Genomic DNA, 18,411 nt, shown 5'->3' on the forward strand with positions numbered 1-18,411 from the left:
GTCAAAGGTTTTAGAACACCTATTCATTCAAAAGGTTTTTCTTCATTTTTTACTATTTTCTACATTGAAGAATAATAGTGAAGACATCAAAACTATGAAATAACACATATGGAATCATGTAGTAAACAAAAAATTGTTGGGGGGTATACAGAAGATGGCCCTATTTGGTAAAATACTAAATCCATATTATGGCAAGATGAGCTCAAGTAAGCAAAGAGAAATGACAGTCCATCATTACTTTAAGATATGAAGGTCAGTCAATTCAGAAAAGTGCAGTCGCAAAAACATCAAGCGCTATGATGAAACTGAGGACCGCCACAGGAAAGGAAGACCAGAGTTACCTCTGCTGCAGAGGATACGTTCATTAGAGATACCAGCCCAAATAAATGCTTCACAGAGTTCAAGTAACAGACACATCTCAACATCAACTGTTCAGAGGAGAGTGCGTGAATCAGGCCTTCATGTTCAAATTGCTGCAAAGAAACATCTACTAAAGGACACCAATAAGAAGAAGAGACTTGTTTGGAAGAAACATGAGCAATGGACATAGACCGGTGGACATTTTTCCTTTGGTCTGGATTCCAAATTTGAGATCTTTGGTTCCAAACGCCATATCTTTGTGAAACGCGGTGTGGGTGAACGAATGATCTCTGCATGTGTGGTTCCCACCGTGAAGCATGGAGGAGGTTGTGTTATTGTGTGGGTGTGCTTTGCTGGTGACACTGTCTGTTATATATTTAGAATTCAAGGCACACTTAACCAGCATGGCTACCACAGCATTCTGCAGCAATATGCCATCCCATCTGGTTTGGGCTTAGTGGGACTATAATTAGTTTTTCAACAGGACAATGACCCAACACATCTCCAGGCTGTGTAAGGGCTATTTGACAAAGAAGGAGAGTGATGGAGTGCTGTATCAGATGACCTGGCCTCCACAATCCCTCGACCTCAACCAAATTGAGATGGTTTAGAATGAGTAAGACCGTGGAGTGAAGGAAAAGCAGCCAACAAGTGCTCAGCATATGTGGGAACTCATTCAAGACTGTTGGAAAAGCATTCCAGGTGAAGCTGGTTGAGAGAATGCCAAGAGTGTGCAAAGCTGTCATCAAGGCAAAGGATCGCTATTTGAAGAATCTCAAATATAAAATATATTTGAATGTGTTTAACACTTTTTTGGTTACTACATGGTTCCATATGTGTTTTTTCATACTTATGTCTTTACGATTATTCTACAATGTAGAAAATTGTTAAAAAAATTAAGAAAAACCCTTGAATAAGTAGGTGTTCTAAAACTTTTGACCGGTAGTGTACATGTGAAAATATTGTCGAAGAGGCTTTAGATGATAACGGATCAAATCAAATTCTCCGTCACTCTTTTCTGTTAAGTATATTTGTCATCTATTTGTCAGTCTACCTCTTCATATCTGCTTTTCTTAAAAAATCCTCTCCTCTATTCACACAACAACAATCAGGACTTTAAACTCTCTTTTGTACAGTGCACAGTTATCTCAAACTCCCAGCTGAGCAACTCACACACCCTGTTAGAACAAAGAAAACACTCTTACACACACTGCAACAATGCCATGCACAGTAGTGACACACACACACTACCACTTGAACTCCTAAGAATGGGATTATTTCATTTTGAGGCATGACGTGCTTTACCACGAGGTAGGTTTCCATACAATTTGTGACAGATTTTCATATAGATATATAGACAGATGTTCTAAAATCTACATAAAAACAATATGAGCTTTTCCCCACCAGAGATATGATACCATCAAATTGACTTGTTGCAGATGAAATGCTGTGCGTGATGTTATAGTGCGTCTCAATAACTTTTGCGGTTAAATTCTCAGGTACCGAATAAACAAATACAATGGCTTTCCATCGCATGTTCAACCCTACTGATGGGCGCAGGTTGTGCTTTAGGCTAGAGCGCACATAAAGCCTATATGATGAGACTATTAAGGACAAAAGAATAAGATTATTTTTATCTGTCAAATGGCAGACAAGCATCAATGATCATGTCACCAGAAAAATACCCTCAATATTTATTGGAAAGGAGCATCAAGCTCATCACCTTGCACTTCCACTACCATGTGAAGTTCATCATAATTTGTTTAAATCAAATATTATTTGTCACATACATGTGTTGAGCAGATGCTATTGCGGGTGTTGCGAAATGCTTGTGTTTCTAGCTCCAACAGTGCAGTAATATCTAAAATATCTAATATCTAACAAGTAATTTCTAACAATTTCACAACAACACACACAATAGACTTAATAGATTCAAATCTAAAGAAAAGGAATAGAATTAAGAATATATAAATATATGGATGAGCAATGTCAGAGCGGCACAGACTAAGATATAGTAGAATAGAACAGAATACAGTATATACATGAGTAATGCAATATATGTCAACATTATTAAAGTGACTAGTGTTCCATTATTATAATGGCCAGTGATTTCAAGTCTATGGGTATAGGGCATCAGCCTCCAATGTGCTAGTGATGGCTGTTTAACAATCTGATGGCCTTGAGATAGAAGCCTTTTTTCCGTCTCTCGGGATGAATACTTTTGCAAGGCACTGTATGAGATGAGTAATGTGATATGTAAACATTCTTAAAGTGGCATTATTAAAGTGACTAGTGTTCCATTTATTAAAGTGGTCTATGACATCAAGTCTGTAGGTAGGCAGCCGTCTCTCTGTGCTAGTGGTGGCTGTTTAACAATCTGATGGCCTTGAGCTGTTTTTCAATCTCTCTATCCAAATCAAATTTTATTTGTCACATACACATGGTTAGCAGATGTTAATGCGAGTGTAGCGAAATGCTTGTGGTAATTTGATGCACCTGTACTGACCTCGCCTTCTGGATGATAGCAGGATGAACAGGCAGTGGCTCGGGTGGTTGTTTCTACTTCGTTTTGCTGACATTGGGTATGAGGCTATTTTCCTGGCACCACACTCCCAGGGCTCTCACCTCCTCCCTGTAGGCTGTCTCGTTATTGTTGGTAATCAAGCATACTGAGGTGTCGTATGCAAACTTGATGATTGAGTTGGAGGCGTGCATGGCCACGCAGTCATGGGTGAACAGGGAGTACAGGAGGGGGCTGAGCACGCACACTTTTGGGGCCCCAGTGGTGATGATCAGTGAAGTGGAGGTGTTGTTTCCTACCTTCACCACCTGGGGGCAACCCGTCAGGAAGTCCAGGACCCAGTTGCACAGGGTGGGGTTCAGACCCAGGGCCTCGAGCCTAATGATGAGCTTGGAGGGCACTATGGTGTTGAATGCTGAGCTATAGTCAATGAACAGCATTTTTACATAGGTATTCCTCTTGTCCATATGGAATAGGGCAGTGTGCAGTGCGATGGCGATTGCATCATATGTGGATCTATTGGGGCAGTAAGCAAATGGAAGTGGGCCTAGGGTGCCAGGTAATGTAAAGGTGATATGATACTTGACTAGTCTCTCAAAGCACTTCATGATGACAGAAGTGAGTGCTATGGGGCGACAGTCATTTAGTTCTGTTACCTTTGCTTTCTTGGGAACAGGAACAATGGTGGACATGTTGACATCTTGCACGTGGGGACAGCAGACTGGGATAGGGAGAGATTGAATATGTCCGTAAACACTCCAGCCAGCTGGTCTGCGCATGCTCTAAGGACGCAGCTAGGGATGCCGTCTGGGCGGGAAGCCTTGCGAGGATTAACAAGCTTAAATGTCTTACGTCGGCCACGGAGGAGAGCCCACAGTCCTTGGTAGCGGGCCGCGTCGGTGGCACTGTGTTATTCTCAAAGCAGGCGAAGAGGTGTTTAGCATGTCCGGAAATTTTCCCTTTGTAGTCCGTGATTGTCTGTAGACCCTGCCACATACATCTCATGTCTAAGCAGTTGAATTGCGACTCCACTGGAGTCTCTATACTGACATTTTGCCTGTTTGATTGCCTTACGGAGGGAATAACTGCAATGTTTGTATTCAACCATGTTCCCAGTCAAATTGCCATGGATTAATGTGGTGGTTTGTGCTTTTTTTGGAGTGAACACTGCCATCTATCCATGGTTTCTGGTAGGATTTAATAGTCTGATAAACTCAGTAACCGTTTCAGTGTATTCGTCAATGCTATTCTCGGAGGCTACCCGGAACATATCCCAGTCCACGTAATCAAAACAAATGTGAAGCGTGGATTCCGATTGGTCAGACCAGTGTTGAATACTCCTTAGCACGGGTACTTATTTTTTTTTAAATCTGCCTATAGGAAGGGAGTAGCAAAATGGAGTCATGATCAGATTTGCCGAAGGGAGGGCGGGGGAGAGCATTGTAGGTATCCCGGAAGTTGGAGTAGTGGTGGTCGAGTGTTTTAGCAGCGCGAGTACTACAGCCAATGTGTTGATAGAACTTCAGTAGCATTACCACAAATTTGCTTTAAAATCACCAGCTACAATAAATGCAACTTCAGGATATGTGGTTTCCAGTTTGGTTCTTTGAGGGCTGTCGTGGTATCGGTTTGAGTGGGAATAAACACGGCTGTGACTATAACCGTATCCTAATAAATGTTGTTTTGTTGACTTTGGGAAAGTTTAGCAAAAAATGTTCCGTTTCCCCCGGGCCCGTCATTAACTTTCTTATCAGACATGCACTTTACTTACTTAAAAAGGTCTGATAGAAACCTGGTTACTGTAAGGAAAGTATCACTTAATAAAGAGAAACAAAGCTGTGATTACAAACCCTGTTCATATTTGTAGCTATTATTGGGTAATGATTCTATACCATTATATGAGCAGACCTAAATAAAGTCACAATTAAGATTTTTTTTAAACTGAAGGTTCACTGATCACAGAACAGTGAAAGGCCTTGATAACATTAAGATGTATAACAATCACAATATTTGATCTATTGCACAAGCAATCACCAGACCCAATAATATAGAGAAAGAAAAAATTAATGTCAATAATATAAAAACTGTAGTAATATTAATTTATCTGCACTTCATGTCATTTTAATGTTATTTTCTATCCAATTGTTTTTCATACATGTGTAGTTCATTACAAAATTCAGTACATATAACAAATTCTCATCAATGATCCTAAATATTCTGTATGTCTGTTGGTTTGGCACTTTTGACATGCTAATAAAGCATTTTGAACTTAGTGGGGCAAAAAGTACTTATTTTCCACCATAATTTGCAAATAAATTCATTAAAAATCCTACAATGTGATTTTTCTTGATTTTTTTTCTCATTTTGTCTGTCACAGTTGAAGTACCTATGATGAAATTACAGGCCTCTCTCATCTTTTTAAGTGGGAGAACTTGCACAATTGGTGGCTGACTAAATAGTTTTTTGCCCCACTGTAACTCTGCAATGTTGGGTTGTATTGGTGAGAGTCTCAGTGTTAAATCATTTTCCACACCCAGTCTGTGCCTGTATGTAGTTTTAATGCTGGTGAGGGCCGAGAATCCACTCTTACATAGGTACGTGGTTGCAAAGGACTTCAGTGTCTTAACAGCACGATTTGCCAAGGCAGGATACTCGGAGCGCAGCCCAACACAGAAATCTGGCAGTGGCTTCTGTTTAAATTCAATTTTCACAGACCCACTTATTGCAATTTCGATGAGGCTCTCTTGTTTAGTGGACTGGAGGCAGGGCATGAAAGGGATAACGAATTCAGTTGTGTGTCATCTGTTTTGGGAAATTATCTGCGTAATTGCGCACCCAACTCACTCAGGTGCTTCACTATATCACATTTGACATTGTCCGTAAGCTTGAGTTAATTTGCACACAAAAAGATCATACAATGATGGAAGGACCTGTGTGTTGTCCTTGCTAATGCAGACAGAAAAGAGCTCCAACTTCTTAATCATAGCCTCAATTTTTCCCACACATTGAATATAGTTGCGGAGAGTCACTGTAATCCTAGATTCAGATAATTGAGGTGAGAAAAAAACATCACCCAGATAGGCCAGTCGCGTAAGAAACCCGTCATCATGCAAACGGTCAGACAAGTGAAAATTATGGTCAGTAAAGAAAACTTTAAGCTAGTCTCTCAATTTAAAAAAAGTGTCAATACTTTTACCCTTGATAACCTGCGCACTTCTGTATGTTGTATGTTGTAAAAGTGTTACATGGTTGCCTCCCATATCATTGCATAGTGCAGAAAATACATGAGAGCTCACGGGCCTTGCTTTAACAAAGTTAACCATTTTCACTGTCGTGTCCAAAACGGCTTTCAAGCTCTCAGGCACTCCTTTGTCAGCAAGAGCCTCTCGGTGGATGCTACAGTGTACCCAAGTGGCGTCAGGAGCAGCTGCTTGTACGCGCATTACGACACCCCTAAGTCTGTCAAGGTTTTTGCGCCATCAGTACAGATACCAACACATCTTGACCACCCAAGTCCATTTGATGTCACAAAGCTGTCCAGTAAAAATATCCTTTCCTGTTGTCCTGGTTTCCAGTGGTTGGCAGAAGAGAATGTCTTCCTTAATTGACCCCCCATAAACGTAACGGACATATACCAGGAGCTGTGGCAGGCCTGCCACGTCTGTTGACTCATGCAGCTCTAACGCATAGAATTCATTGGCTTGTATGCGAAGCAGTAATTGTTTCTAAACATCTCCTGCCATGTCACTGATGTGTCGTGAAACTGTGTTGTTTGATGAAGACATTGTCTGTATAGTTTTTGTTGGCCTTTTCCCCAGCACTGTCTCAGTCATATCAGCAGCAGCAGGAAGAATTAAGTCCTCCATTGGAATTTGGTTGTGCTTTTAGATGTTTGAAAGCATAGTGATAACACATTGGGAATTCAACAAACCACTGTCTGTCTTTTTGAGTGGGTGAATAAAGGTGGAAATCTCATTGATCAACATCTCAACCAAATACTACCCAAATTCCAGTTGAAATGACATGGTGTGCCCAGTGGGCAGTGCCTTAAGGGTCGGTTCAAGTTTATTATCTATCCTTAGCATGTTTCTCTGGCTGACTTCACAGTGGCATTTAAGCCAAACCAACAAACAAAGGAAAGGATTTGTAAAACAGAGTCAGTATAGTAGTCTATATTAAAAAAGGATTTGTAAAACAGAGCCAGTATAATAACAGTACAGTCTATATTAAAAGAACCCAACTGTTTTAGAAAGTACAGTCTCTGTTGGCTCTTTTTGTAGATCAGGTCTGTACATTTTCCTGCTGAGGGGTGCACTGAAGCTTATTGTCCAAAAGGACACCCAGGTCCCTTTGATATTCCTCTACAATTTCTATATTCTGACCTCTGGTAGATGTTGCAGAGGTAGGTGTTGTAGTCTATATTAAAAGGATTTGAAGTCCATGCACATCTCTTTGGTCTTGTTGGTATTGAGGACCAAGAGTGAAGATTCGTCCACCCCACTCTACAAAGTCATCTAGGACCAGGGTATGATGTTCCTCATCATCATCTCTTTGGGGGTGGCAGGGATTCCTCAGCCACTCTACAAAGTGGTCTAGAGCCATCATGCAACAGGCTGATCAAGGCAGTGTCATCAGCGAACTTAACGAGGTGTCTGTCAGGATGGGAACTAGTACAACTATTAGTGTACAAGATGTACAGGAGTGGGGACAAAACACATCCCTGAGGAGAGCCTGTGTTGGTATTTGCTATAGCAGCTTCTAGCAACAAGCATTTGTACAGAGAGACTTGGAATCCAGACTTGACTGTGTGTTTTGGACAACATAAAAGGACACTCCAAAATCAAAGCTTTTCCATTACTTTGGGGATGAGGCAAAGGGCTTGGAACTGGATTTACACAACAGATGGAAGGCATTAAACAGCTCTTGACATGACTTTTGAGGTAGACCTGAACTTTGACTTTGGATTGAACTGTTCCATCAAAAAACAATCTTTATACTCTTGATAAAAATCTTATCAAAAAGCTGGTTGGTTGCATCTTGTCTGCTCAGAAATATTTGCCATACTACAGTAATCCCAGTTCAAAGTGTCCCAAATGAAAACTAAATGGAACTGGCCTCATTCTGAGGCACTACATCTTTATTTTACTTCCTTATCACAGGGGGAATTAGTAACTGGTTTAAAATCAGAGCTATGTAGTTTGCATAAATAAATATTTCTGGTACATTTTCAGCAATCCCCAAAAATGCCTAAAGTCAACCTTTTGTGAAGCACCACAGCACAGTGGACAAATATATGGCAAATATAAATCCAATAAGGATGGCGTTTAAGAGATAGATGGGAGGGGTTGAATGGAGGTTAAAGTTGGGACTAATAACAAGATAACCAATGTAAAACATATGGGTCTGTAAAATATATTTAGATTCAGAACATTTGTGAAACAGCAGTTACAAATATATTGCAAAAAGAAATCAAACTGGATTGCCAGGACTAAAGACAAACTAAATATAGCTATTGTAAAATAGATTGTGTCTGTAAAATGTGTATAGTACGTATAAGCTGGAAGTAGAGTTTGCGGGGGAAAAACAATGGTATATTTAAAAAAAAAAGATTTTAAAAAAAAGTGTGTATATATATTACACACACACACACGTTCAAAAGGGGTCACTTAGAATTGGGGTCACTTAGAATGTCCTTGTATTTGAAAGAAAAGCTATTTTTGTCCATTAAAATAACATCAAAATGATCCGAAATATAGTGTAGACATGGTTAATGTTGTAAATTACTATTGTAGCTGGAAACGGCTGATTTTGAATGGAATATCTACATAGGCTTACAGAGGCCCATTATCAGCAACCATCACTCCTGTGTTCCAATGGCACGTTGTGTTAACTAATCCAAGTTTTTCATTTTAAAAGCCTAATTGATCATTAGAAAAACCTTTTGCAAATTTATTAACACAACTAAAACTGTTGTCCTGATTAAAGAATCAATAAAACTGGCCTTCTTTAGACTAGTTGAGTATCTGGAGCATCAGCACTTGTGGGTTCAATTACAGGCTCCAAATGGCCAGAAACAAAGCACTTTCTTCTGAAACTCATTAGTCTATTCTTGTTCTGATAAATGAAGGCTATTCCATGCAAGAAATTGCTAAGACACTGAAGATCTGGTACAACGTTGTGTACTACTCCCTTCACAGAACAGCGCAAACTGGCCCTAACCATAATATAAAGAGGAATGGGAGGCCTCGGTGCATAACTGAGCAAGAGGACAAGTCCATCCAGTTTGTGAAACAGACGCCTCACAAGTCCTCAACTGGTAGCTTCATCAAATAGTACCCGCAAAACACCAGTCTCAAAGTCAACAGTGAAGAGGTGACTCCGGGATGCTGGCCAACACACACACTGCATATATACGCACACACATACTGCTCAAAAAAATAAAGGGAACACTTAAACAACAATGTAACTCCAAGTCAATCACACTTCTGTGAAATCAAACTGTCCACTTAGGAAGAAACACTGATTGACAATACATTTCACATGCTGTTGTGCAAATGGAATAGACAACAGGTGGAAATTATAGGCAATTAGCAAGACACCCCCAATAAAGGAGTGGTTCTGCAGGTGGCGACCACAGACCACTTCTCAGTTCCTATGCTTCCTGGCTGATGTTTTGGTCACTTTTGAATGCTGCCGGTGCTTTCACTCTAGTGGTAGCATGAGACGGAGTCTACAACCCACACAAGTGGCTCAGGTAGTGCAGCTCATCCAGGATGGCACATCAATGCGAGCTGTGGCAAGAAGGTTTGCTGTGTCTGTCAGAGTAGTGTCCAGAGCATGGAGGCGCTACCATGAGACAGGCCAGTACATCAGGAGACGTAGAGGAGGCCGTAGGAGGGCAACAACCCAGCAGCAGGACCGCTACCTCCGCCTTTGTGCAAGGAGGAGCAGGAGGAGCACTGCCAGAGCCCTGCAAAATGACCTCCAGCAGGCCACAAATGTGCATGTGTCTGCTTAAATGGTCAGAAACAGACTCCATGAGGGTGGTATGAGGGCCCGACGTCCACAGATGGCGGTTGTGCTTACAGCCCAACACCGTGCAGGACGTTTGGCATTTGCCAGAGAACACCAAGATCGGCAAATTCGCCACTGGCGCCCTGTGCTCTTCACAGTTGAAAGCAGGTTGACACTGAGCACATGTGACAGAGTCTGGAGACGCTGTGGAGAACGTTCTGCTGCATGCAACATCCTCCAGCATGACCGGTTTGGCGGTGGGTCAGTCATGGTGTGGGGTGGCATTTCTTTGGGGGGCCGCACAGCCCTCCATGTGCTCGCCAGAGGTAGCCTGACTGCCATTAGGTACCGAGATGAGATCCTCAGACCCCTTGTGAGACCATATGCTGGTGCGGTTGGCCCTGGGTTCCTCCAATTGCAAGACAATACTAGACCTCATGTGGCTGGAGTATGTCAGCAGTTCCTGCAAGAGGAAGGCATTGATGCTTTGGACTGGCCCGCCCGTTCCCCAGACCTGAATCCAATTGAGCACATCTGGGACATCATGTCTCGCTCCATCCACCAACGCCACGTTGCACCACAGACTGTCCAGGAGTTGGCGGATGCTTTAGTCCAGGTCTGGGAGGAGATCCCTCAGGAGACCATCTGCCACCTCATCAGGAGCATGCCCAGGCGTTGTAGGGAGTTCATACAGGCACGTGGAGGCCACACACACTACTGAGCATCATTTAGACTTGTTTTAAGGACATTACATCAACGTTGGATCAGCCTGTAGTGTGGTTTTCCACTTTAATTTTGAGAGTGACTCCAAATCCAGACCTCCATGGGTTGATAAATTTGATTTCCATTGATAAGTGTGTGTGTGTGTAATATATATATATATATATATATATATATTTATATATATATATATATATATATATATATATATATATATATATATATATATATATATATATATATATATATATATATATATATATATATATATATATATATATATATACACACACACATCATTGAAGTCAGACGTTTACATACACCTTAGTCAAATACATTTAAACTCAGTTTTTCATATACACACACACACTGTACATACATACATACGTACATACACATACACTGTACATACATACACACACACACACACACACACACACACACACACACATACACACATACATACGTGTGTGGGGTTAAAAAGGAATTGGCTAAGGAGAAACGTATCAGACCAGTACATTGCCGAGTTACTGCTGGCATGTAAAGTGGTCGGGAGCCGAACCCTGAATCAACCATTAGACCAGAAAGACATGAGACTGTGGTCCACACGTTGAAATGGTTAGAAACTCTGAAACTCAACACGAGGTGAAGAAAACAAACTTACCAGACCAGGACACCGCCAGTCTGCAGGTGCAAGTGTAAAGTGGTTTGTAACTTTGACTATGACCCGAGGAAGAGGAGAAGAAAACTGTCAGTTTCTCTATCTATTTTCCCCACCCCCTTCTCCATCGCTGTGTAATAAGCTGTCATATCTTGTCAGTCCACTAGGGACCTTTGTCTCATGTAAATGTGTATTCTGTGTTATTTAGTTCGCTAGTAAATAAATAATTAAACCAATTTGTGCAGTACTGAATAATGCTCAAGGCTGGGGTTTGTGCAGATCCAAGAAGGTTACGAGTATTCAGAATGAGAATTGATATGAGGTAATGATTTAATAATTGACTGTTATCAATATATAACTTATATATCTTCTAGAGTTTAATTCGGGAGATTTTAACTCATTAAAAAATGTATTCTGTGGTGCCCCAAATTCCTAATGAGTTAATTGTTACATGATTCATTTAATTGGGTGGCTAGGAGCCACAATGTGTTATGTGCTCAATGGTTCAGAGGGGTTGGGTTAAATGCAGAAGACACATTTCGGGTAAATGCATTCAGTTTGCAACTGGCTAGGTATCCCCTTACTTTTCCTACATACACACACTTTAACAGTCATTCAAACGTTATGCAAATGTATGTACATCCCCATTTGTGGCCTGCGATGATTGTGGAGAGATAGACAGCCCAGTTATTCAAATAAGATGTGGTTACCAAATTGAGATTAGCCTCTGTGTGTTTGTCTCTCTGTGAGATTAGAGATTGGACTGAAGATGCCGCAGCCAACCTAAAAGAAATGACAGTGGCTGCAGAACAAGTCCCTTTTCTCTACTGCTAACCAGGGATCTGTTTGGCCAGTGTGTTAGAGGGGACCCTCTGACCTTACCTTACACAGCACCTACCCCAGGGGTGCTGACAGGGATTTGGGAAACTAAGCCAATTCTGGAATGAATTTTAAATCTGACACTTGGTGACAACATCAGGTTTTGGTCTAAGGGCCAGGTTGCTAACTGGTTTTATGAGCCATCTCTGGCATCAATCTCCCCAATTGTAAACATAACCCATACTTTATAACAGCTGCTTTTCCTGGGTCAGTGTTCAGAGGTCAATTTTGGCACTAGTATGAATTGATTGCATGCAGCATACCTAGCCTTTAGCGAAGCAGAATAGCATCATATTGAGCAGACGATCCAGGTTTGAAACCCGATCATTTAAATTCATCATTGGCTCCCTATTCTGTTGCCGTTCCATATTCAGTGCCTGTTATAGGAATCTCTCTCTCTGTCCTAGTAGCTGATGCTGTTGTTCAGATCTGAAAGATTTGGATGGGTGTAGAGAATATGGTAGTAGCTTCACCTTTGCCATCTGATAGAGTAAATGGAATTTTGCCATATTGCCTAAACAATACACATTCCTTTCAGATCTACAAGAGTACCTAAAGGATAGGGCCTATAGGGCTGTTTCTGAAGCAGCCTTTTGTGGACCTCTTGTGAACTTGTTGTGGGATAAGTGAAGCCATTTACCTTGTAGCTGCTGCTGTAGATGCTGCTGTTCCAGGGCCAGAGTTGACAGGGTGTAAGTGCAGAATTCCAGGTTCTCCAGGGTCTGCAGACAGGACGTCTCGTCCTCGTCCTCCTCCTCCTCTTCCTCCAGCATGGCCCTCAGCTCTGAGGCTGTGTGGGCGTACGCCTCCATGTCCTTCTCCACCTCCTGCAGCCGCAGCAGCAGCCTGTACTCCTCCTTTTGCTGCATCTCTCTTTGCCTCTCAATCTTGATATCCCTGTCCATCTCAAGGTGCTGCTCCATCGCCTTCTCTTGCTCCAGAGCTAGGTCACCGAAGGCAGGTTCAGATTCTTCTCTCCTCTCAGTCTCTATCACATACCCCTCCCCCTCCTCGCAGGTGTAGAAGAGGGGTCCAAAGGGCTGGAGGTTGTTAAGGGGAGGGGATGGTTGCCGGGGACAGGGAGGGCGAGGCGCAGGGCGTGCCGGTTTGTAGGGAGCTCGAACTGGGGGGTGGAGGATTCTTGGACGAGGGGGAGGGGGGCGAAGGGTTTTGCACCTCTCCAGGGAGGACGATGAGGAAGAGGGTTGGAGGAGGGTCAGTTGGGAGTGAGAGGAGCCTCGCATGATGTCGCTCTCGCTACTGAAGTCCATTATGGAAAAGTGACGGGAGATGTTGGATTGTCGGCTTCCATTGTCCTCGGCAGCAGCCCCAACAACATCCCCAGCAGCAGCCCCGACAAAATCGACCCCTCCGTGCCCCGGCAGGCTCCTCTCAAACTGCAAGAGCTGCTGGGATAACTTGGTCTCCAGGTCACCGACTGATGTTGCCAGGGAATCCAAGGTGAGGGAAGCGGGCAGGAGACCATTGGAGCATTGTCCCTTCTGCTGGGACAGCGCCCTGCGCTCACCACGGCAACCAAGTAGCAAGTCTGCATCATTGACGCTGGAGTGGCGGGTCAGCTTTTTCTGCCTGTGGCCCTCCACCACTAGACTTAACAATTCCTTGCCCAGACTAGGACCTTTGCCATTGCTGGTGGCGCCCTCTAGTGCTCCGAGGTAGTGGCCGTTACCTTTGGACCAGGCTGACTGGGTGCTAGGTGTAGCTAGGCTAAGGGCTCTGTTGAGTAGTGGTGGTAGGGTCGTATCAGGGTGGCTAGTCCTACTACCATTATTGGTGGCGTTAGGGCTGATGTGATGCCTGTGGCCCAGAGATGGCACACTAGGTCGAGGGAGAAGCCTGGGCCTTGCCTGAGGGACAGAGCTGGGTCTCTGGGGCCCATGGGGGGCTGTAGGCCTGTGAGGTTGCGCTTTAGCCCCATCTCTTCTCTCCCCCCTGTCCTGGGTCTGGTCCCCTGCAGTCTCCTGGGAAAGACTCTCGCTGCCAGAGTCCCCCTGCCACATTCTTTCTTCCACCCTATCAAAGTAATCCAGGTCCCACACAGTGTGGTCCTCTTGAGGTCTCCACTCAGAACCGTAATTTGTCTGGCTATGGTCCTGTTGACCGGAGCTGCAGTCCAAGGTGTAGCTGTTATACTCCTCTAGCTCTTCCATTTTTACAGCTTCCATGTCTTCCCTCATGTTTTGCCCATAATCCTCAATCTTGACAAAGCGATGAGGAAAGACCCCACATTGCCCTCTCAGCTCGCCCGACAGCCAACCGTCCTCCAGGGTGTTCACCACCCGGATACGGTCCCCCACGTCAAATTCCAACTCTCCTGGCTCCATGGCCCGAAAGTCGTGCAGTGCTACCCCATACACCCCATCCTCCTCCTCTTCTTCATCCTCCCTGGAGAACACCTCCTCAATCCCTTTCCCACTACTGTAGGGCTCATAGGTCAAAGGTTCAGTCTTGTAGTTCATGGGGTCAACCTCTGTATCATGTGGGGTCCTCAGGGGCCCCAGAAGCTCCACAAATCCCTCAGGAAACACCCCCCTGCGTCCGACCAGCTCTCCCTGGAACCAGCCAGGCTCGGGTAGGCCGATGATGGTGATAAGGTCCCCCTTGCAGAAGTCTAACTCCTCATGGAGCTGTGCATGGAGGCCCATGAGTGCCCTGGCCTGGCCGAAGGCATATGGGGGTAGCTCGGAAGCCTGGGCCTGGGCGCTGCGCTCCGACAGCTGCCTGGAGTGACCCGACAGGTGGAGCTCTTTCACGCAGGACACAGGGAAGAGGCCACGAGCGCCCCAGGCATTACGCCCCCTCTGCCAGGTCGTCCCTGGGTCCACGCTGCTCTCGGCTGCCACCACGTCACCTAACGAGAGAGAGGGAGGGGAGAGCAAAAGAACAGAGACGAGAGGAAGAAGATGAAGGTATTAAGAAATAAAGAGAGTGAAGAATGAGGAAGAGCAAGAAGAGAAGAAGTCAGATGAGATATTGTATGGCTTGAGAATTCTGTCACAGCAGGTGGTGGAAATGTAACTTGACTCTGGGCATCATTTGTGACCCGTTTCAGGAAACTAGGCGTATATCGCGAGTCACACCTTCACAGGAGACAAACTTGTATTCCATCTGTAAATATAACAAACTTGTAACAAACTTAATGCCATCTTTAAATATGAATAAAATGGTTAAATTACAAGCCTAGTTGGTTTAGCCACAGAAAAAGAGAGCAACCTTCCCGCTAGTCATGATTGGCAGAGATAATGAGTGTGCTGGAACTGCCCAAGAGATGAGTTTGGATTGGTCTGCCATTAGGGCTGGGCGGTATAACGTATTTTATGATATACCGGTATTGATGCAGGGACCGGTTTGGGTTTTTACTTTACCTTCTGATATACCGGTATTTGAATGTTTGGTTTGTTAAATGTGATACGCCATGTGCAGTGTCAATTTTTATAGCTTACTTAGCTACTTGGGTCATCTCTCTCAGCTCCTTCTCTCCGTGCCACTTTCCACATAGACCTAGCCATGCCCCCTGTCAGTCAAGGAGCCCATTTGATGTTCCTCAACCGCGAGACACTAGCATTCAGTCTGCATGGTCAATGCAGCACATGCAACAATGTTGATGACAACAATGCTGTTTTCACTTTGCTTAATATAAATATACTAGCGTTCTATTAAGACACTATTAGTTTGTGTTTCTTACATCAGCAAACAGCTAGTTTGTCTTTTCTTAGCAAGTTACACTAAATCTTGTGAGACGCTAATTGTTAGCCGCTAATGCTAATAGCTAGCTAGCTAATAAATGTACAGAGTAAGAGGAAACGTAGCTAGCTAATACAGCCGGATAATACCAGTGATGGTATAGATCTAAATCAGCATGTTGTTTGTGCAACAGTATCTTCTAAATCAAAGAGGAATATGCAAAGCAAGAATATGTTAGCTACATGAAGTAGCTAAGAGAAAACATGCAATGTTTTCATGCAAAGCTTATAGGGTCCCCTAGGAAATACGTATGAACACTTAATTCCTACCCTGTCACAATAACTCCTCCCTGGCATTTTCTTTCGCTGTCATCTCAAACAACACTGTATTCAAAGTACCCACTATTATATTCTAACTACGGTATATAATTAGACTAGTCATTCTATTTCCATGATTCCAACAGTTTTGCTTGAATTTGCAAGTTAAATCGCAATTGCAACATTTGGTTAAAAATAAGTCCTAGATTATTTGCCCATATCGTGCAGCTCTATGTGGCAGTGTGAACATTTTCAATTGAGCAGTGGTGTAAAGTACTTAAGTATAAATACTTTCAAGTACTACTTAAGGTGTTTTTTGGTATCTGTACTTGACTATTTTTATTTTTGACAACTTTTACTTCACTACATTCCTAAAGAAAATACTGTACTTTTTTAATCCATAGATTTTCCCTGACACCTAAAAATACTTTGTAGAACGCTTAGCAGGACAGGAAAATGGTCCAATTCAAACACTTGTCAAGTGAACATCCCTAGTCATCTACTGCCTCTGATCTGTAAAACTCACTAAACACAAATGCTTTGTTTGTAAATTATGTCTGAGAGTGTTGGAGTGTGCCCCTGGCTATCTGGAAATAAGATAAACTAGAAAATGGTTTGCTTAATATAAGGAATTTGACATTTATACTTTTACTTTTGATACTTAAGTACATTTTATCAATTACATTTGATACTTAAGTATATTTAAAACCAAATACTTTTAGACTTTTACTCAAGTAGTATTTTACTGGGTGACTCACTTTTACTTGAGTAATTTTCTATTAACATATCTTTAATTTTGCTCAAGTATGACAATTGGGTACTTCTCCACCACTGCAATTGAGTGCAGGAAATGCAGAAATTATTAAAAGGGCTGAACTTTGTTTTGTTTGAAGTTGAAATCAACAGTATAAAACAATCAAAATGGAGAAAGACTCAATGAAATCATGTAGAATGTATGTGTTGCCACCCTAGGATCACTCACTACTCATAAAGCAATGTAGAACTTTTATAATTCAAAATCTCAACATACTGTCAAACCGTCCAATTTAAAATAAAAAAAAATGCTGTGATATTATATTTTGGCCATATTGCCCAGCCCTATTTGCCATATTTCTGTCTATTTGAGCTGGTCAGTATGTCTAGGTAATCCTGTCTAAAGCAGCTTTATTTATTTTTTAAATCTATTGTGTAGAAAAAACTGCATAGGTGTTGCTCTCCACTTTCTGGAGGACTGAGTTTTGAAATCAGTGGAATTAGAGTCTGATAGCTAAAGAGATGGAGAAAACACCTGTCACCATCATCATGATGTAAGATAGTCTAGCAGGCTACATTTTCAGATATTACACATTTCTAATTTTGACAGAAAGTAGATTCACTTCAAGTTAAAGTGTGCTGTTAGCTAGCTAACAATCTTATTATTCAAATCTCAAAGACATTGCTTGGCTGTTTATAATGTTAGCTAGCTAACATTGAACTTGGTTGGTTAGCTACCTGCAGATGCATGCAGGGTAGTGACGTCATGAGTTGTGATTATGGTTCATTGTTTACCTAGCTAGCTAGCTACATGTCTTAACAAAAGATTCCACTATGCAAGTAACCATTTCGGTTGCGTATGTAAAATGAGTCTGAGCATCTACTCCGATGAGCACTCTCATCCGAGTGTGCCAGAGCGCAGAATAACTAACGAATTTACGAACGCTCAACACCCGTTGAATATGGCCGGTGTCAGTAAACATCAACAAAAAAGCGTAATTACATTGTTGCCAGCAGCACAGTCACCATCACTCTGGATAACCAACTCTGCTAGGGCGAGTAAAATGGTCAGAGTGGGGTGTTCTCTCATTTGTGTCTGGAAGAAGCTAGCCAATGTTAGCCAGTTAACTTGGGTGCTCGACTGCTGTTGGTCAGAACATTCGGATTAACCCAACTCATCAGCCAGAGCGTCCAGTGTGCCCTCAGAACGCTCCAAGAGCGAAACGCTCTGAATTTACGAACGGACAATCTGACAGCACAGTTGCAGTCACCAACGTTCTGGATAACATCCTAACCAGCTCTGCTAGGGCGAGTAATGTTCTGTGAGCTGTTCTCTCATTTGTGTCTGGAAGTAGCTAGCAAATTAGCTTGGGCGCTTGACTGCTGTTGTTAGTAAAGAACAATCGGATCAACATTTAAAGAAATGGGTGAGGCTAAAGCTTAAAAGGTTGTGAACGATGCTGAATAGGTGTAGACAAAGA

General features: G+C 42.7%; 1 protein-coding gene across 3 annotated transcripts in view; it reads right to left on the minus strand.

Annotated features, from left to right (window-relative positions):
- The window catches only part of LOC112224063 (dynamin binding protein), a 123,979-nt gene that overhangs the window by 61,294 nt on the left and 44,274 nt on the right, over positions 1-18,411 (minus strand). For all 3 annotated transcript variants that reach the window (XM_024387353.2, XM_024387352.2, XM_024387351.2), the window contains one exon: positions 12,796-15,027. In XM_024387353.2, coding sequence (XP_024243121.1) covers positions 12,796-15,027 — 2,232 coding nt within the window. The remainder of the gene's footprint in view (positions 1-12,795; positions 15,028-18,411) is intronic.

This window comes from Oncorhynchus tshawytscha, linkage group LG25 (genome assembly GCF_018296145.1).
Source record: "Oncorhynchus tshawytscha isolate Ot180627B linkage group LG25, Otsh_v2.0, whole genome shotgun sequence".
NCBI lineage: Eukaryota > Metazoa > Chordata > Actinopteri > Salmoniformes > Salmonidae > Oncorhynchus > Oncorhynchus tshawytscha.